This window comes from Eptesicus fuscus, chromosome 18, assembly GCF_027574615.1.
Source record: "Eptesicus fuscus isolate TK198812 chromosome 18, DD_ASM_mEF_20220401, whole genome shotgun sequence".
Classification (NCBI taxonomy): domain Eukaryota; kingdom Metazoa; phylum Chordata; class Mammalia; order Chiroptera; family Vespertilionidae; genus Eptesicus; species Eptesicus fuscus.
In genome coordinates this window covers 6,133,471-6,148,100 of record NC_072490.1, presented here as the reverse complement: position 1 = coordinate 6,148,100, position 14,630 = coordinate 6,133,471, and the positions used below count along the sequence as shown (strand labels likewise).

The 14,630-nt window shown below is 38.8% G+C and overlaps 1 protein-coding gene across 1 annotated transcript in view; it reads right to left on the bottom strand.

The window, feature by feature from the left end:
- The window catches only part of OXSR1 (oxidative stress responsive kinase 1), a 75,669-nt gene that overhangs the window by 58,633 nt on the left and 2,406 nt on the right, over positions 1-14,630 (bottom strand). The window contains exon 2 of the mRNA XM_008154895.3: positions 2,665-2,777. Coding sequence (XP_008153117.2) covers positions 2,665-2,777 — 113 coding nt within the window. The remainder of the gene's footprint in view (positions 1-2,664; positions 2,778-14,630) is intronic.

Sequence of the window (14,630 nt, the reverse complement as noted above, 5' to 3'; positions counted from 1 at the left end):
TACTAAAAGTCACTTCCCCCAACCTTTACTTATTGGCCACATATATAAATACTGCATTTGTAACATAAAGCTTACTGGAATATGTGGCCAAAACTTATGGAGATCTAATTGATGTTTTTTCTTTTAATTAAGCTATATCAAATTTCCTTTCCTCTAAAAGTAAGGCCCTATTGTAATAATACAAATATTACTTTTAACCCTTTGCACTCGCTTGCTTTTTTCTCGATTCCTTTATTCTAATGCTAACCGTGTCGAGTCACACTCGACATCCGAGTGCAAAAGGTTAAGAATGTCAAATTATATTTGAAAAGAGATGTTCTTTCTAATTTTGAACTAAGATTATAATCATTTTGTATTATATGAAGTAGAAAATAGACTTTAGTCAGAAAGACCTGATTTTTAATCCAGACTCTGTCATTATCATATGATTTATTGCCTTGCAATAAAATGGAGCAACTACCTATCTCACAGAGGGGTTTATGAGGTTAAAGTACATGTAAGTGCCTGCCACTGGGAAGATGTTTGCTATTACTTTCATGTGAACTTAGTCAAGTTATTTAAACTTTGAGCCTCAGTTTCTGTAATCATGAAGTAATGAATAAAACTTCCATTCATCTGTACATTATCTTTACGTATTATATAAATTAACTGGCAAATGGTAGAAATTCATTTTGGGCTTCTCAAATTCCAGGCTTAATATATAAATTAAAAATACTGTTTTTCTTTAACAGAATTAGTTTACAATTTTGACTTCTTTTATGATCACTGTTGGTCAAATGTCCAAATGATGCTCTAAGGTAATGCTGGCATCTGTAAACCCAAGTTCATCAAATAGGGTTTCAATTAGCATCTCCTTCCAAGTGTGTGTTCTCCCACCAAAGACAGCTCAAGATCATGCCAGCATCCGAGTTCCTCAGCTTCTGTCATGCATTACCAACACCTGAAGAAACACATTTGTCTCATCTTCTAAAAGCTCACGATATAATTCTATCCCCTCTCTTCCTTTTATTTCAATTATTCCCTAATACTCAGTACTGACTACACCAGAAGTTAAATCTAATCTGGGACACTGGAAAAAAACTTCTGGACTGTCAGATCATCCTAGTCCTAATCCTGCTCTATCACTAGCTGTAGATGATCTCAGAGAAATTACTTAACCCTTCGCACTCGCTTGCTTTTTTCTCAATTCCTTTATTCTACCCCAGATTTTACAAAGCGCAGCAGTAGAATAAAAAACTGGAGTTTCTTTTCATACAAACTTATTTATTTGGATTTTTTTATATTTCAAATTATTGATACATTCAAAGATTATAAAAAGAGCTGCTACTGATGCTAACCATGTCGAGTCACACTCGACATCCAAGTGCAAAAGGTTAATAAAGTAACAATATTAGTTCATAATTGTATGGCAGTTTATAAAGTTTTCAAGTACTATGTCACTTGATCTTCAGGAGAAACCTCATGAAGTCCATTTTAAGCCGAAGAAACCAAAAATTTAAAAATAAATTATTTGAAAAGCTATCTTATTTCCCTTGCTGAAATACTTAAAACTACTACATTTACTACATACTTAAAACTACTCTCATATTTATAGACACAAAAAAATCTGTGATAAATTTTTCAATAAAAAGGAACAAGTATATGATTCATATTATCATAAATATACGAAGATGTTTAAATGTGCAGTCTGAAAGATTATATAGCATTGTTAATTTCATAGTGAGAGGATTATCCTTTACTAGAGGCCCAGTGCACGAAATTCATGCACTCGCGTTGCGGGGGGTGAGGGTGGGGTGTCCCTCAGCCCAGCCTGCGCCCTCTTGCAGTCCAGGAGCCCTTGGGGGATGTCCGACTGACGGCTTAGGCCCGCAGGGAGTGGACCTAAGCCTGCAGGTGGACATTACACTGACCACCAGGAGACAGCTCCTGCATTGAACGTTTGCCCCCTGGTGGTCAGTGCATGTCATAGCAACTGGTCATTATAGCATCTGGTCGATTTGCATATTAGCCTTTTATTATATAGGATAATAAAAGCCTAATATGCTAAGTGTACGGTCGTCCGTTCAACCCATCAAAGTGTAATATGCTAATGATATGCTAAGGACACTGAAACGCTCGCTATGATGTGCACTGACCACTGGGGGCAGGCAGTCGACCAGTTGACCAGTTGCTATGACTCATACTGACCACCAGGGGGCAGACGCTCCAACCGGTAGGTTAGCTTGCTACTGGGGTCCCACTGATCAGGACTGAGCAAGATGGCTGGATATGCCCTGGAGGCCTCTTGGGGTCCCTCCCCAGCTGGCCAACCTCCCACGTCCCTCCCTGGCCCAAATCGTGCACGGGTGGGGTCCCCTGGCCTGGCCTGCACCCTCTCGCAATCTGGGACACCTCAGGGGATGTCAAAGAGCTGGTTTTGGCCTAATCCCACAGGCCAGGCCAAGGGACCCCACTGGTGCATGAATTTGTGCACTGGGCCTCTAGTAACTATATATTCTCTCTCTACTTACCTGAATTTTTATATATTTTACAATAAACATTACTATTAATGAAAAAAATCACATACTTTTGAAAAATGAATAAAAAAACTTCAAGTTATTTCCCACTCCAACATGAATGTACAAGAGTACACCTCTCCACTTAAGAAATATGAGACATGCATACCAGGAGCTCATCCATGCTAGTTTGACATTTCTCAAGGTTTATCCGTTTGATTGCCACTTTCTCCTTTTTAGGGGCACAATATGCTGCTTGGACCACAGCTGTTGCTCCACTCCCTAAAGATAAAGACATAAAAGAGTAAATGAATAGATGGGTAGATAAAAACATGACATTTCTAATTCCCACACAATTTAAATGAGAAGTTAACCCTTATCTTGTTCCTACACTCAATAGATGCAAAAAAACACTCTATAAAGCTGGGTGTCTATAAAAGCAAAAGCCTCAACTATTCCATAGAATTGCCAATAAATACCAGTACCAAAAATAAAAATAAAAAATTGCTAGGGTTCCAGTTCTAGAATTTGATGGTATAGACCCACATTTCTCTGATCCTTGCCTCTAAATAAAACTAAATGCCCTGGAAATAATTCAACAATCATAAAGTGACTATGAAATGTAGAAAGAGGTGAACTGATGAAGGACCTCAGAGTGTGAGGAAAAGCACCACTGTGGGTTCACTGGGTTTTCCTTTTATCGCCCAAATATCCATGAATGGGCTCCAGGACAGCCTGCAACCTGAAACCACCAATAGGGATAGACAGACACACAAACAAACGAGAAGATCCTGCTTTCTGGCCAAACGACTGTGGAAAGGGAAGCTAGGCAGAGACCCAGAGGGAGATAGATTCCCCAATCCCTACCCAGGACAGTGAGGGACCCAACCTAGCGCAGCATCAGTCAGCAGCAGCAGGGTCCACCCAAACCCAGACAGCAGTAAGCCAGATCCCCAGTCCCACACCCGGGGCAACATCCAGCCAATCAGCCCTCAGCAGCAGCAGAACTGGGGACCCACACCCACCAGTCAGCCCAAGTAACCCGTGTAGAGATCAGACAGGAGTTCCTGAGGTACCGGAAGAATGAAGCAGAAGAGACTAGCACTACAAGGGCTCTGAAAACTAAGTGACCACAGGAATTACACAACTCACAAAAGTAGGCCAGGGCCTACCATTAAACCTAAATAGAGTAGCTGCCTACTAAAACAGAAGATTAAAGAGAACCAAGAGTCTCCTAACGTTAGTACCCTAAATGTACGGAATACAATTAAAAAATAAAAATAACATGTCATACCAAGAAAAAAACACACACACTTGTATGAGAAAAGATATTCACACTGATGCCAACACCAAAATGAATCACATGATGGAGAATTTTAAAGGAGCTATTATAAAAATGCTTCAACAATGGGGCGGGGGGCAGGTGCCACCTAGAAGGGGTCAATGGGGAAAAAAGGGGGACATCTGTAATACTTTCAACAATAAAGAAAAATTAAAACAAAAAAGATAAAATATTCTGATATTAAACATCTTAACAGAAGAAAAAAATGCAAATAGGACCTCAGAGAGCAGTGTAGATTAGATAATAATAAAAGATCTAAAGTCCATGTGGTAGGTAGAATAATGCCCCTCCCCCCAAAATGTACATGTCCTAGTCTTTGAAACCTGTGAATGTGACCTCACATGGCAAAAATTTTGCACATGTTATTAAGTGAAATTAAGGATGAGAAGATTGTCCTGGGGTCTTTATGAAAGGGAAGCAGCAGGGTTAGAAAAGGATATAATACCCTAAAGCAGAGGGCAGGATGATAAGAGCTATGAGCCGAGGAGCAAGTACTGACACATGAAACTACATGGATAAGCTTGAAAACATGCTATGAAAAAAAAATTACAAAAACCCCATATTGTATGACTCCATTTATATGAAATGTCCAGAACAGGCAAATCTATAGAGACAGAATGTAAATTAATTGTTGCCAGTGGTGGGAGAAAAGCAGAATGGGAAGTTACTGCTTGTGGTACAGGATTTCTTTCTGATGTGATGAAAATACTTTGGCCTGGCTGCTGTGGCTCAGCAGTTGAGTGTCGGCCTATGAACCAGGAGATCAGGGTTCGATTCCCGGTCAGGACACTTGGGGGCTCAATCCCCAATGTGGGGCAGGCAGGAGGCAGCCGATCAATGAGTCTCTCTCATCACTGATGTTTCTCTCCCTCTCTCTCTCAAATCAATAAAAATATATAAATAATAAAAATAAAGTTTTAAAAAAAAGAAAGAAAATACTCTGAATTAGACAGTGGTGATGGTTACAAAACACTATGAATATACTAAAATCCATTGAATTATACCCTTTAAAATGGTAAATTTTATGTAACTTTTATTTCAATTTTATAATGATAAAAGAACACTACAAACTACTTTAACTCATAATTCTACAATTTAGAAAAAAATGGACCAAGTCTTTGAAAACAACTAACCAAACTCAGCCAAGATGAAGTAACTTGACTAATCCTATAACTATTTTTAAAAATCAAATTTGTAATTTAAAAGTTCTACACACACACACACACACACACACACACATACACACAAAAACAAACAAAACAAAAAAACACACCCCACACCCTGGCTGGGTGGGCTCAGTTGGTTGGAGCGACATCCCAAACACCAAAATGTTTTGGGTTCAATTCCCAGTCAGGGCACATGCCTAGGTTGCTAGTATGATCTCCACTTGGGGCATACCTGAAGCCACCGATAAATGTCTGTCTGTCTGTCTCTCTCTCTCTCTCTTCCCCTCCCACCCTCCCTCCCTTCCTCTCCCCCCTCTCCCCACTCTCTCTCTCTCTGAAAAAACAACAATCAATGAACATATCCTCAGGTAAGGATTAAAATAAAAAATCGCCACAGATAGTTTCAATGGAGAATCTTACCAAAAATTGAAAGAAGAATTAATAGCCATTTTACACAATGATTCCAAGAAATGGAACAAAGATACTTCCCAATTTATTTTATGAAGCCAGAATGACCAAGACCAAGACCAGACAAAGACATCACAAGAATACACAAACCAATATCTCTCGTGTACTTAGCTGCAAAATTCTTAAAAAATATTAGCAAGTCAAATTCAGCAATAGATAATATGCCACAACCAAGTGGTACATATTCCAGGTACGCAAGGCTGGTACAATATTTTTTTTAATCAAAATCAATGTAATACACTATACAAACAGGTTTAGGAAGAAAAATCATATCCTATTAATTGACACATAAAAACATTGTTTTAAAATATATTTTTATTGATTTCAGAGAGGAAGGAAGAGGGAGAGAGATAGAAACATCCACGATGAGAGAGAATAATGGATCGGCTGCCTCCTGCAAGTCTCCCACTGGGGATCGAGCCCACACCCGGGCATGTGCCCTTGACCGGAATCGAACCTGGAACCTTTCAGTCCCCAGGCTGACGCTCTATCCACTGAGCCAAACCGGCTAGGGCAGAAAAACATTTTTTAAAAAAACACAACCTTAGCCATGATAAAAAAAAAAAAAACAACTCTCAGCAAACTAAGAATAGAGGAAAACTTCTTCAACTTCATAAAAAACATCTACCAAACAACAACAAAACTTTACAGCTAACAGTATACTTAATGATGAAATATTAAATGCTCTCCCTAAAAGACTAAGCCGTGGTCGGCAAACTGCGGCTCACTAGCCACATGCGGCTCTTTGGCCCCTTGAGTGTGGCTCTTCCACAAAATACAACGGCCTGGACGAGTCTATTTTGAAGAAGTGGCGTTAGAAGAAGTTTAAGTTTAAAAAATGTGGCTCTCCAAAGAAATTTCAATCGTTGTCCTGTTGATATTTGGCTCTGTGGACTAATGAGTTTGCCGACCACTGGACTAGGGTCGGCAAACTCATTAGTTGATGACTATTCTCATCACTCTTATTTATCATAGTAATGGAAGTCCTAGCCACCACAATAAATCAAGAAATAAAAATAAAAGACAGCCAGAAAAGAAATAAAACTATCCCTATTTGTACATGACATGATTATCTATAAAGAAAATTCCAAGGAATCTACAAGAAAAGCACCTAGAACTAAAAAGAGAGTTTAGTAAGGTTGCAAGACATAAGATCAACACACAAAAACCAATTCCACTTCTATAAACTAACAACAAACAAGTGGAAACCAAAATTTTAAAACATAATAACATTAACAGTCAATCCCAAAAAAATGAATATTTAGGTACAAATCCAAAAAAAAATCTGAACAGAAAAATATGCTTGATATTACAAAATTCCAATTAAATAAAAAAGGATTAAATAATTGAGGCGACATACCGTGTTCATGAATTTAAAAAACTCAACACAATAAAGATGTCATTACTCCCAAATTAACTATATATAGGTTTAATGCTATTCTATCAAAATCCTGGCAATGTATTTTGTACACATAGAAAAGCTTATTCTAAAATGTATATAAAAAGGGAAGACTCTAGAATAGCCATCACAATAGTGAAAAATGTGAACAAAGTTAAGGGATTTATATTACCCAATTTCAAGACTCATATTTAACAGTAATCAAGACCTGCAGTATTGGCAAAGGACTACACATACACACACACACACACACACACACACACACACACACACACACACACACACACACAACACACACACACAACACACACACACAACACAACACACACACACAACACACCACACAACACACACACACACACACACACACACACACACACAGCAGAATAGAAAACCGAGAACAGATTCACACCAGTGTCCCACTGGTTTTGCCAAAGGTGCAAAAGTAATTCAATGGAGATGAGATAACCTATCAGAATGGCTGGGGGGAAAAATGTAATGAGAACACCAAATGCTGGTGAGGATATGGTGAAACTGGATCACTCAAACACTGCTGATGAAATAGAAAAACTGGTACAGACACTCTGGCAAACTGTTTCACCATTTCTTTTAAAACTAAAAACGGCCTTGTATAATTCAGCATTTGTATGTTGGGTATTTATCCCAGAGAAATAAAAACATATGTTTACACAGAAACTTATTTATGAATGTTCATAGCAGCTTTATTTATAACCAAACGCTGTAAACTACCCAAAAACCTTCAACAGATGAATGGTTAAACAAATGCGGGTAAATCCATATGGAGGAATACTACTCAGCAATGAAAATAAACCACTGAAATGCACAATTACTTGAAGGAATGTCAAGGGCATTAAGTTGAGTGAAAAGAAGCTAATCTCAAAAAGTTACATATTTTATAACGCCATTTGTGTAACACTCTTGAAATAGCAAACCTAACAGACATGGAGAATAGGTTAGTGGTTGCCGGGCCCGAGGAGAGGGGGAGTGAGGAGTGCTGCTAATGGGAATGGAGTTTCTTTCTGGAGCTCTGCGCATGTTCTGGAATTACAGTGGTGATGGCTGCACAGCTATGTGAATATACTGGGGTCCGTGTCTATGCGTTTGTTTGGTTTTTTGGTTTGTTTGGCTTAATACCTTCACCTTTTCACTCAGCCCCACAGCCCCTCTCCCCTCCGACGTCTGTCAGTCTGTTCTCTATCTGTGAGTCTATTCTATTTTGTTTCTGTTATTTTGTTCATTAGATCCCATATGTAAGTGAAATCATATGGTACTTGTCTTTCTCTGACTGTCTTGTTTCAGTTAGCATAATACGCTCCAGTCCATCCATGCTGTCGCAAAGGGCTACATTTCCTATGAACAGCCAAGTAGTAGTCAATTATGTAAATGTCCCACAGCTTTTTTATCCTCTCATCTGCTGATGGGCACTTGGGCTGCTTCCAGATCGTGGCTATTGTAAATAACGTTGCAATGAACACAGGGATGCATATATTCTTTCGAATTAATGTTTTAGGCTTCTTCAGATATATTCCCAGAAGTGGAATCGCTGCGTCATAGGCAGTTCCATTTTTAATTTTTTTAATAACTCCACACTGCTTTCCACAGTGGCTGCACCAAACAGGATTAGAGATAGAAATTTTGAAAATATTTCATCTCTTCTTTAAAGCAGGTCCCTTCATGTGGAATTTTTCAAACTACAAATCAACGTACAGGTTTCAACCACCATTTTTCTTACAGTAAATAGAACCAAATAGAACACATCAGTATGCACTGCACATACATAGTAAAAGAAAATGTATCTCCTAAAAATGGTTTAGCCAAGGTGTGAAAGCTACTACACCAATGCCTTCTAATAAGCATCAGCCTGATGTGAAGATTATATAATGGCAAGTATAAAACGATTTCTAATAAAACATCCTAATTCAAACTTTCACTGTTTTACACTGTTGTGCATCTCAATGCACCATTTCCCTACATCCCCACTTCTTACACTCTTCTGTCCTCTATAGTTAGTTAACTGCAGGATTAGCGTACATTATACAACAGAATGGATTAATGCACAAAAATATGAATGACCTTTCTCCTGAAATCCTTCAAATTGGGTAACTTCATCTCTTGAGACAGAAAAGGAGATGCCCAAAAGCATGATGGGTACTACAAATCTTTCAGTCTCTCTCTCCACTTTAGTACACCCAGGTATTTAAAAGAGAAAGTAAAGCCCTAGCCTGTTTGGCTCAGTGGATAGAGCGTCAGCCTGTGGACTGAGGGGTCCTGGGTTCGATTCCAGTCAAAGGCACATGCCTGGGGTTGGGGCTCGATCCCCAGTAGTGGGTGTGCAGAAGGCAGCTGATCAATGATTCTCTCTCATCATTTATGTTTCTATGTCTCCCTCTCCCTTCCTCTCTGGAATCAATAAAAATATATTTTAAAAAAAATAAGAGAAAGTAAAAAAAGGATATTATTCCTATCAAATGAACCAAATTACTTGAAGATATTTTCTCACAAAATTTTAACCAGCCATCACTATAGCAGATACACATTCTAAAGATTCTAAGTATTTTTCTAAATATATTTTTATTGATTTCAGAGAGGAAGGGAAAGGGAGAGAGAAACATCATTGATGAGAGAGGATCATTGATCAGCTGCCTCCTTCACGCCCCCCACTGGGGATCGAGCCCACAACCCAGGCATGTGCCCTTGCCCGGAATCAAACCCGGGATCCGTCAGTCCCCAGGCCGACGCTCTAGCCACTGAGTCAAACTGGCTAGGGCTTAAGTATTTTTTTTTTTAATAAGGTTTTACATTTACTAAAGAGCTAGCTTAGCTCTGACTGGTTTGGCTCAGTGGATAGAGCATCAGCCTGTGGACTGAAGGGTCCCAGGTTCAATTCCAGTCAAGGGCATGTACCTTGGTTGCAGGCACATCCCCAGTAGGAGGTGTTCAGGAGGCAGCTGATCGATGTTTCTCTCTCATCAATGCTTTTAACTCTCTTTCCCTCTCCTTTCCTCTCTGTAAAAAAATCAATAAAATATATATTTTTTTAAAGAGCTAGCTTAGACTGTTCATTATGAAAGATGACTAAAGCATTGTCACCTGAACCATGGAACATACGGGAATTTACAATTTTGTAAACCCTTTTCTAAATAAGGCCTCTTGTCAGTCATGTTGAAAATTAAAGCTCCTAGAACTGGAGAAACAGCTGTAAGAACAGTCATCATAAAAGGCATGCTATTCTCTCCATACAGAGATGGAAATAAAGACACACTGCCATATGCTTTGAGTAAGTATTCAATCAGCCGGATGGTTTTGCAATGAATCATCCCTTTCTCTCCTGTTCACTCCGGTGATCTCCGATCTCAATAGATGGTAACTCATCCTTCCAGATGCTCCAGCCAAAAATCTTCAAATCTTCTCACATCTCATCCAACCACACATCTCTAATTTTGAAATATGTCATATCCAGCATCTGACTGCTTCTCACCCCCTCTATGACTGCGTCTCTCCCCTGGATAACCTCCTTCCACCCTTAAACCCTTACACCATTCTCCACCTAGCGGCCCAAGTTATCCTGATTTATTTAAAACTCACCTCCATCCCTGGCAGCCCCCCACCCCTTTCCCTGCTTTATTTTTGTCCTTCACCACTAGATTATAAACTCCAAAAAAGCAGGGATTCCTCTCTGTTTTACTGCTTATCTCTAGCATCCACAACAGTGCCTGACACATAAGGAGTTCAATATTTGTTGAACAAATGAATCAATCAAGTAGTGGCATATGTTTTCAAGGAAAAAATAATTACCTGCTTGGGACAGAGCAAACACAAAAGCAGCCCAGTGTTATGGGCATTTCCTCACGATTACCGTGCGTGCTAACATTTATTGAACACTTGCTCATTGTGCCAAGTACTCTGCTGAGCACTCTCTTTACTTGTGCGGCTTTTTTCCATCCAATCCTCACAATAATCTCATGAGTTCGGTATTATTGATCTTACAAAGCAATGTAGGAAGAGCAATGTAAGCAAGTGTAAGACTAGGTGGTCATAAATTAGTAAGAGGCAGGGAAGGGCCTAGAAACCAGAACTACATGATGTTTCAACACCATGCTCTTAACTGGTAGGCAGCTGCCCCTTTAGGTTAAAGCTAACATTTATTAACTGAATACTATGTGTCAGGTTAAATTATTTACTTGAAATGTCTTATTTAACTATTTTAATTTTTTCAAAACACGGAGGCCCACATTTTTAGTTGCCCATCCGCCAAACAATTTCCCCTTATTTTTAAACAACAAAACTTTTAGCTAAATGTGTTTGAAGTAATAATGTGCCCAGCTAAAAAGCTTCATTTCACAGCCCCCCTTTCAAATGGCCCAATGACACAGTTTTGGCCAGTAAAAGAAAGGGAAGCCACTGAGTAAAGCTTCCAGGAAGAAAGTCCTATGAAAGGGTGCCAACTAAGTTGTCACGTGCCTTTGTCCTTTTGCCATATTCTTCCAGCCGAACACAGGCACGAGGTATATAGGTGGGACAATTATCTCGAGAATGACAGTCATGTGCTAAGTGTAGTGGAGTGAAAACTAGGAGCCTGGGTGTCGGATGGCACTCGGCTGCCACTCCAGTGTTCTTGTTATATAATGGGGGGAAAGTATTTTATTGAGCTACTATTATTTATTTCCCATTACATGCAGCCAAATGCAATCCCTGTTTGATACAAGCCTATGAGGTTGTAGGCCCAAAAGCTGGCCTTATTAAAAAATGTTGTCATAATTAAGTCTCCCAATCATGGGAAGAAAATACACTAACCACTGCTTAAGCATCACTGCTGACAGAGCAAATGCCTTTCACACTTATGCAGGGGGCTAGAGTGGGATCCTGAAATCTGCATTTGGAAATCACTGTGTCAGACATCAAAACGTGTGGCTACTGAACACCTGGTCAGAATTCTAACACAATCATAGGGGTTAGAAAGGAGCTCAAAAACTGAAAAGATGAATGATTTATAGTGAGAACAATACTAACATTTGTTACAAGTAAGTAAACTTAAAGAAATTCAAATCTTATCAAAAAATGTTTAAGATAATAAAATTCTTTAAGAGGAAGTCCTTTGAATCCTGAATCTGTATGTTTTTATTTTTTTTGAATTAAGAAATTTTCTTTTCTCTATAGAATTTTGCCAGAAAAGGAGAGAACAAAACAGACATATTAACCCCATAAATATTATAGTACTTAGCAGCACACATGAAAAAAAATTACAGTTCAAATAAATATGATGTGCTTTGGTAAGAAAGACATTATACCATCTGTGTGTATATATATGGCTAATATGCAGTGTCCCCACGGGAGTTCGACCGGGAGTTCTATCGCTTGCTATGACGTGCGCTGACCACCAGGGGCGGTGCGGAATGAAGGGAGGCCTCGGCCAACAGCCAGAAGGCCCTGATCAGCCCTGATCACTGGCCAGGCCTAGGGACCCTACCTGTGCACAAATTTTGTGCACCGGGCCTCTAGTTTCCTTATAATACAATCCCTTGAAAACAAAAAATTCAAATTAACCATCCCTTCCCAAGCTTTATCTTTTCTGGACTCCAGACATTTGTTTCCCGAAAATAACTTGAGTGCAATCTGAAGAAATCAAAGAATTTATTTCGAAGACCACAGCTTATTACAAAATCCTGTACCCCAAACATTTCAGTACAGAAGAAACGTTAGAATAAGAATACACTGCTTTATTGAGCCTTGCTACTTGTACCAGTACTAGGCTGTAGTTGGAGGAAAATCTTTTTTTTCCTCTCTGTTGGAAAGATAGGTGCAAGTGTATGAGGAGTGGAGTGGCAGGAACTTAGTAATGAGAGGGAGAACATTATAAAAATAGTATACACAAAAGAGAACAAATCCTACTACATCCGAAAGGGTTATCAACAAAATATCTGCTCCTGCCAGACACTTTCACTGTAAGGATATTCCTTTAATCTGTCAAACTCTGACCATCACCTTCCAGTTTATATCCAAAAACTAATCAAATACAGATGTAGGAACAAGGACCCTGAAATAGGAAAAGGAGAGTTGGATACCAGTACTCCCTTTGCCACTGATTAGCTCTATGACTCCACACAAGTCATTCTGCCTTTCTACGTCTCAGTGTTTTCATCTGTAAAACAAAATGATTCACCTTACCTCACACCATACAGAAACATTAACCCAAATGTACCAGAGGCCTAAATCATATAATATGTGATTCTTTGTGTTTGGTTTATTTGGCATAATGTTTTTTTGAGGTTTATTCATGTTGTAGCCGGTTGCATATATTATATTCCCTTTTTTTTTTTCAGACATCACTTGATGAACATCGGGTTACTGCTTTTTTTTTTTATGTTTTGATGTTGAATTAGTAAAGATTTCTTAGCTACAACACCAAAAAAAGCACAATCAATAAAAGAAAGAAGTGATAAATTAAACTTGTATCAAAATTCAAAACTTTTGTATTTTTTAAATGTTTTTATTGTTTGGAGAGAGAGAGATAAACATCGATGTAAGAGAGAAACACTGATTGGTTGCCTCCCACACACACCCGGACTGGGTACCAAACCTGAAACCCAGGCATGTGACCTAACCAGGAATTGAACCGTGACCTCCTGGTTCATAGGTCCTCTCATCCACTGAACAACACTGGCTGGGCAACTTTTGTATTTTAAAAGACACCATTAAGAAACTGAAGAGACAAGCTACAGACTGGGAGAAAATATTTTAAATCATGTATCAGGTTACGAAGTACTCAAATCCAGAATGAATACACAGACAAACCCCTGCAGCTCAATAAGAACATAACCCAAAGCACAACCCGAAAAGACAAAAGATTTGAAAAGATATTTCAGCAAAGAAGATATATGGAAAGCTAATAAACAAGCACATGAAAAGATGCTCAACATCATTAGTCATCCTGGAAATGCAAAAAAAACACAATGAGATTCCACTTCACACCCATTAGAATGGCTACCATCAAAATGACAAACAAATGCTGGAAATAGGAACCTTCATACATCACTAATGGGAATGTAAAATGGTACAGTCACTTTACCTTCTTATCCAGCAATTCCGCTCAAGAAAAATGAAATATGTTCACGTGAAGATCTGATGTGAATGCTCACAGCCAAAAAACAGAAGCCTACAGTCCAGCAAGTGGTAAGGGGGTGAGGGGGTGGTGAGGGACATAATATGTACTACAGGCTACAACATGAATGAACCTCAAAAAAACAGTATGTCAAATTTAAAAAACCAAACACAAAGAATCACATATTATATGATTATTTTTATACGGAAATCCAGAAAAGGCAAATATGGAGAGACAGACAGTAGATTTGTGGTTGCCTGAAGCAGGGGGTGGGGACAGGGAGTAACTACAAATGGACATGAGGCATCTTTTTGGAATGATGAAAATGTTCTAAAATGGGATTGTAGTGATGACTGAACAACTCTGTAAATTTACGAAAAACCTATAGAACAATACAGTTAAAACTGGTGGATTTTATGGTATATAACTTATCCCTCCATAAAATTGTTTTTAAAAATGAAAAATACTATGCTAAATGAAAGAAGCCAAACAAAAAAGACCACATGTTATATGACCCCATTTATATGAAATGTCCAAAAAAGGCAAATCTATAGAGACAGAAAGATTTGTGGTTGCCTGGGGCTGGGAGTGGGAACAGGGATTAACTGTAACAGGCACAAGGGATCTCAATGAGGTGATG